The sequence below is a fragment of the Rhagoletis zephyria genome, unplaced genomic scaffold (genome assembly GCF_001687245.7).
Source record: "Rhagoletis zephyria isolate East Lansing unplaced genomic scaffold, Rhagoletis_zephyria_1.1 Rzeph_scaffold_05548, whole genome shotgun sequence".
Taxonomy (NCBI): domain Eukaryota; kingdom Metazoa; phylum Arthropoda; class Insecta; order Diptera; family Tephritidae; genus Rhagoletis; species Rhagoletis zephyria.
The window spans coordinates 1,727-8,501 of NW_016162631.1; the positions used below are offsets into that span (position 1 = coordinate 1,727).

General features: G+C 32.0%; 1 protein-coding gene across 1 annotated transcript; it reads right to left on the reverse strand.

Annotated features, from left to right (window-relative positions):
* Positions 1 to 4,983: 4,983 nt before the first annotated feature.
* LOC108372214 (uncharacterized) lies at positions 4,984 to 6,018 on the reverse strand. The gene is made up of 2 exons (XM_017627857.1): positions 5,315 to 6,018; positions 4,984 to 5,097 (listed from the first exon to the last, which is right to left on the reverse strand). Exons 1-2 carry the CDS (start codon positions 5,702 to 5,704, stop codon positions 5,059 to 5,061), a joined length of 429 nt encoding a protein of 142 aa, XP_017483346.1. The 5' UTR covers positions 5,705 to 6,018; the 3' UTR covers positions 4,984 to 5,058.
* Positions 6,019 to 6,775: the final 757 nt, after the last annotated feature.

A 6,775-nucleotide genomic window follows, 5' to 3' on the forward strand; every position in this document is an offset into this window, starting at 1 on the left:
CAGCCAAAACCTTACCAATTTAGACTTATGAGCAGGGAACGGATTTTTAGGACATAAAAACTTATAAAAAAAGGCAAAATAACATAACGAAATAGGCTAGAAAAGGCCAAATAAAAGCAGAAAAAGGCACTAGAATACGAAAAAGGCACGAAAAAAAAGACAACCGAAAAATAATCAAAAAATACCTTTATTTTAGAAATATTTATTGTACATGTAAAAAGAGAAAAACTATGAACTATTTTCATTATATCGACCCCTTTGCGCAAAATTATCGTATGATATAAAAACCAAATTTTACAGGAAATTTTTTTTTGTATTTTTCTCTGCTTCAATACCAAAGTTTAGATTTGCTGAGATAATTGAGAAATATAACTCACCGCCAGATTTTTTTGTAGAAAGGTCTCTACATTATAATTTCTTATCCCATATGTTAATTTCGCCCACAAGAAAAAAAAATCATTGTCACATACGATAAAACCGCATAACTAAAAGTTTCAAAGCTTGCACAAAGTTCACAAAAATTAATTAAACTTAAAAAATGTTCATCAAAATTTGGATTTTTAATTAGTTTTCTTAGAAAGATTCTGAGTATGGAGTTCTGTAGCCCATTCAATTTTAGTGTAATAAAGTGTTATTCACGCTGCTAGGAAAAGGCAATTATTGTCCCTATTGGAGTTTTGCGATTATTCGAGAAAGTTGATTAATCAGTAGTTCGGTTAATTAGTTACTCGAGTAATTAAGATTTTCATTACTCGAAACGATGATTAATCAGGTTACTTAAAGCATGATTACTCAAAAAAATTTGTTTTGCTCGTTTAAAAAGTTTGCTTTGCAAAATGCAATATAGACGCGAAAAAAGTATTTTATTTTAATGTTTGAAAAAAGAAACCTAGCTTTCAAAATATCAAGGTACTTCGACTTCGTTATACATATCGACCCCTTATTGCGATTTTATGTAAGCTACCAATTACCGAAAACAATTTTTTTGTTGCAAATAGGTTACAAATACTATTTAAAACATGGGAAGGTGGCATACAATATGACGCAAAACGAAAAAAAAAAACAGTTTTTCTGAGTAGCCTTCCAATAGTTCTAGAGTTCTTGAAAAGGAAGAAAAAGTTCTGGATATTTTGACAAAAGCAAAATTTTTCAAAAACTCACTCAGCATGCGACATGTGGCAAAAAGGTAAATCCAAAATTGTTCTGAGTTGCCTTTCAATAGTTCTGAGTACCTGAAAGTAAAAAAAAAGTTCTGCAAAATTGCGCCCGAAAAAAATGTTTCAAATAAGTCGAAAAAAAATTTTTTTTAAAAAAATAAAAATTAAAATTGTTCTGACTAGCTTTTCAATAGTTCTAGAGTTCCTGAGAAGGAAAAAGAAAATTCGTCAAAATTATTCCGAAAAAACATTTTTTCAAAAAAGTCGAAAGTTTCTAAATTTTTGAAGAAACTATAGTTCTAGAGTTCCGAAAAACGCCGAAAAAACTTGAAATTTTTGAAAAACTTAAATTTTTGAAAAAAACAATAAAGACTAAACTGTTCTGAGTAGCTCTTCAATGGTTTTAGAGAGAGAGGAGAAAGAAAGTTCTGCAAAATTACGCCGAAGAAAAAATTTCGAAAAAATACAATTTTTGAAAAATAATAAAATTAAAACTTTTCTGAGTAGCTCTTCAGTAATTCTAGAGTTCATGAGAAGGAAAAAGAGTTCTGCAAAGTTACGCCGAAAAAATATGATTTAAAAAATTAGAAAAATAAATAAATACTAAAATTGTTAAGTTCCTGAAAAGAAAAACAAGTTCTGGAAAATTATGCCAAAAGTGATTATTCATATATATCCCCTTCAGTTTAAATTAAACCACTTTCAAATGAAATAAAACCTTTTTCAAATTAAATGAAACCTTTTTCCAGTTAAGCGAAACCATTTTCAAATTAAATGAAACCTTTTTCAGACAAAGCGAAACCTTTTACAAATTAAATGAAAGCCTTTTCAGATTCAATGAAATTTTATTCAAATTAAATTAAACCTTTTTCAAATTAAATAAAACACTCCTAAAAGGAAGTTTCATTTAATTTGAATAAAATTTCATTGAATCTGAAAAAGGTTTCATTTAATTTGAAAAAGGTTTCGCTTTGTTTGAAAATGGTTTAATTTGATTTGAAAAAGTTTCATTTAAACTGAAAATTCCGAATCGTATCTTCGAACTTTCGAAATACGTAACAATGGCATGCCTAAAAACGAACGAGTAAGCTTTTTTGCGTAATTTTGTACGAAAACAATTCTGTGTCGGAGGCGAGATAAAAGATATATGTGTGTTTGCAGGAAATATTAGTGGTGTTTATTTAAACAGATAAATTTGCCTTTCGCATATACATATATTTTTATCCACTGCTTTATATAAACGGGCAAGAAAGATTCTTGGGTCCGGTTTAGTTATTTGTACTCTGATTTTCGGTTGTGGCGTCCAAACGCATAACCCTAATCCAAAAACTACATACACGTATAATCAAAGCATTAAACTTGTACTTAGAATAAATGTTTCAAATTATTAACAAACTCGGTTTTCACTACGCACTTTCTTGCAAATTTCGATGTGGGTTCTGCGCAAAAATACTGTGACATGCACAAGAAATATTGTATACCTTTGACATGCGGAAGCCCCTCTTCTCCGGCAACACAGAAAGGAGAATTCTACTTAGTAATAGTTATAATCCCTAAGCGCGGCCGAAAGTAGAAGCAAGCGCAACAGGTGGTGGACCTAACAAAATGCATGTTTTCAATGGCTTGGAAGAATCTGTTATTGCATTAACTCGATTGGGAACCAGTTCTTCAGGAATAGGAGGAGTTCTGGCTTGTGGTTCAACAATTCAACCAGAAGCTGACATAGATGCGCCCATGGTGACCGGCAGCACCGCATACCTTTGTGAGTCTATTGCTCATACACCGCTGCTATAACTGCAAATGCATCAGAATCCATAATTTTCCTCAAAATATTTAAAATCAATAAATTTTACTATAAACAAGCACATAATGGGTGTTTTTTGAATTCCTTTCCCCTTGTTGTCCTTCATACAGCGGAGTTCGAAAAACAACTGATATCTGACAATGCTGCACATTTTTCCGCAAAGGTTTCAGCATGTCGATTTTTCGTTTTTCGTAACGTAGCTACGAATTACGAATTACGAAAATTTGGGTTCTAGAATAAGGGTGTAACTTTTGCGACTTAAAAAAAACTTTTTTTGCAGAACTTTATTTTTCCTTTTCAGAAACTCTAGAATTATTGAAGACCTACTCAGAACAGTTTTAATTTTTATTTTTTCAAAAATTAACTTTTTTGAGTTCTTTGAAAAAATGTTTTTTTCAGCGTAATTTGGCAGAACTTTATTTTTCTTTCTCAGGAGCTCTAGAACTATTGAATAGCTGCTCAGAACAGTTTTAGTTTTTATTTTTTTTATTTAAGCTTTTTGGAGTTAAAAAAAAATATTTTTTCGGCGTAACTTTGCAGAAATTTCTTTTGCCGTGTCAGGTACTCGAGAACTTTTGAAAAGCTATTCAGAAAAATTTTAGTTTTAATTTTCAAAATTTATCTTTTTCGACTTAAAAATTTTGTTCGGCGTAATTTTGCAGAACTTTCTATCTCCTTTTCAGGAACTCTAGAACGTTTTAAAAGCTACCCAGAACAGTTTTAGTTCATATATTTTTTTTTAATTTACCTTTCCGACTTTTTTGAAAAAAAAATTTTCTTCGTAATTTTGCGGAACTTTTTTTCATTTGTGGGAGCTCTAGAACTACTGAAGAGCTACTCAGAAAAGTTTTAATTTTTACTTTTTACAAAAATTTAACTTTTTCGATTATTTTTAAGGATGTTTTTTCGGTGTAAGTTTTAATTTTTTCCTTTCAAACAATAAATTTTTTTGACTTGAAATTGTTTTTTTCGGCGCAATTTTGCAGGAATGGTTTTTCTTTTCAGGAACTCAAGAACTATTTTTTCAATTTTTATTTGCCTTTTTGCCACATATGGTATGCTGCGTGAATATTTCACACACAATTTTTGAAGCAATTTTTTTTCTGTCAAAATATCCAGAATTTTTTTTCTTCCTTTTCAAGAACTCTAGAACTATTTAAAGCTACTCGGAACGGTTTTTTTTGTGGCTTTTTGTGTCATACCGTATACCAACTTCACATACATATTTACAACGTCCTACAAAATCACAGACTTTGAATATTTACCGTTATAAAAGATTTTGTTTTTATCCTTTTACTTATCATAACTTTTGCACTTCAGCAATATTTTTATAAAATTGCAGTCTTTGTTTTTAATCTCAATATTAAAAACTTTCGTTTAGTAATTTTCTCCAATAACTAGATTTAAACTCCTAATATGAATATATTAGAGTCAAGGATTAAATTTTACTTTTTTCTCATTCTTTTAACAAAACGTAAAAAATGTCAAATAGTAGCGCCAATGTGGTCGTTTTAGTTTGTTAGAGTAGGGGCTCCTAAAGTTTTAAGATGATGGAACCCTTATTAAGCATTTTCCATTTTATGGAACCCCACATCAAATTACTAAAAACCAAAGGCACTGACTTAAGTATGAATAAAAACTTTTACTAGAAATAGTATACATACTTTAATTTTTAATGTGAAGAATCAAATGGTTTCATTATTATTAATTATTGCTTTATAGTTCGATATAGCATCTGAAAGCTTTATGCACATTTCTGGGGTAGCCAATTTCAACCTGAATTTGTTTTTTGTATAAGTGTAAGCTGAAACCCCTGTTGACAGAGTACGTTGTGACAGAAGGAAGCAAAGTAAAGACAGCCTTTTTAGTGACTTAATGATATGTACTCCTAACACTAACCCAAAACTCGTTCACAGACACAGATTCAAATGTGTGTTTCAATGTCGAAGTACTCTGAAGATCTATGAATGCTTCGTAAATGGATTTTATTATACCAAACCGATATCACTCTACTATCCGACAAATAACACTAAGTAACAAAAAAAAAAAATTTCTCAGTCCTTGGGATGTAATTGTTATTTCCTAGTCTGTTATGCCTTAAAAGTATGGAAACCACCTAATATTCCTCGGAAACTTTGCTTTTGTGACCAGGACAATGTGATTCATTAAAATATGCTAAAATTATGAGAAAAACGTGTTTGAGTCTTTCACTACAGAGAAAATCATACAGAACAGCATATATAAATCAAAACTAAATTTTATTAAAACTTCAGAAAACCAAAAACATAAAAGTAAATCAGAAGCGGGTGGTTTTTCGACATTTGCGTTTAAACTGCGAGTCACTTTCTCTAATCAATCCCCAAATGTAATCTCCCATCATGTTCTCATTGTATTGTCCTTGGTATCGCCGCTCAAATTCCATTATATCCTGATGGAAGCGCTCGCCTTGCTCCTCTGAATATGCTCCCATGTTCTCCTTGAATTTGTCAAGATGTGCATCCAGAATATGGAGTTTGAGAGACATCCTGCAGCCCATTTTGCCGTAGTTCTCCACCAGACTTTCGACCAGCTCCACGTAGTTTGCGGCTTTGTGATTGCCTAGGAATCCCTGTACCACTGACATAAAACTCATCCAAGCAGCTTTCTCAACACGAGTGAGCTTCTTGGGGAATTCCTTTATTAGAATTAGAAAAGAAAAGTACTGTCTAATAAAAAAGTTAATAGAAACATTTATTTTACCCATAACAAAGCAATATAGTTTTAAAATGTCTTACCTTCCAAAGTCCTTTTGCAGTTTTCACACGCGAAATGAGGTGCCCAGGATTTGTCTTGATCACCCACAGGCATGCCGAAATAAGCATTGTAAGCTTCGCACATTTTAAAACCTGTTTCCAAAGAGTACTTATTCGCTCTTGTTTTGATAAAATATCCGCAGACATAACAAAATGCATCTGCAGGATACTTGCAGCCTCGTGAAGCCATGTTTGAACGAATTTATCTGTAATAAAATAAGAAACAACTCTCAATAAATCACAAAAATGTTGCAAAATTTATTGCGACGACTTTGTTGTTTTAACTAGTGTTGGGCAGTATCGAGTACTTTTGTGTATTTACTACTTTGGTATCGATACTTTTAAGCATCGGGTACTGTCGATACTTTTCAGCATCGAGTACTGAGTACTTTTGGAATCGATACTGCCCAACACTAGTTTTAACACACACAAATGTAGAGAAAACAAGTTGTATGCGCTCGTGTATCAGTTTTCAACAAACAAGCATAAAAATAAACGCAGATAAGCGCTGCCATGGTCACAAAAGCAAAGTTATCTTGCGACAATAGCTGTTTTCTATACTTTTGGGACCTAACTGACTAGGAAATAACAATTACAACCCAGGGACAAAAACCTTGTTACATAGTGTAATCTGACAACGATTTCAGGAGATTTACCAAGTGCCCAGTTATGACATTTCACATTTCATTTGGCAATTCATCGCGTTCCTTGTAGAAAGTTGTATAAAAGTGGGAAACATTCAATGCTGCTCTTTTCCACACTGGTAATGCAGAAATGAAAACTCATTTTAAAGGATGATAATATGCCTCGCCGTACGTAATACCGTTGTTGATTTTCCATGCAAAATTGTAGTAATTTCACTGAGCTTTTCAAAAATGTTATAAGCCGGAAATACACTCGGAGGTTTTCCATTAGGCGTGCTGATTATGCCCAAAAAATCCCGACAGCTGTTTGGGTAAAAGTAACAGGTCGAAACCAATTGTAATCGATAGCTCACACTGAAATACATTTACCGTTAATTT

Coding starts and splice junctions, on each gene's coding strand:
- LOC108372214 (XM_017627857.1), bottom strand. CDS start 5,704: ATGGGTAAAATAAATGTTTCTATTAACTTTTTTATTAGACAGTACTTT. Junction 5,098..5,314: donor GAGATTACATTTGGGGATTG/ATTAGAGAAAGT, acceptor GTCACAAAAGCA/AAGTTTCCGAGGAATATTAG.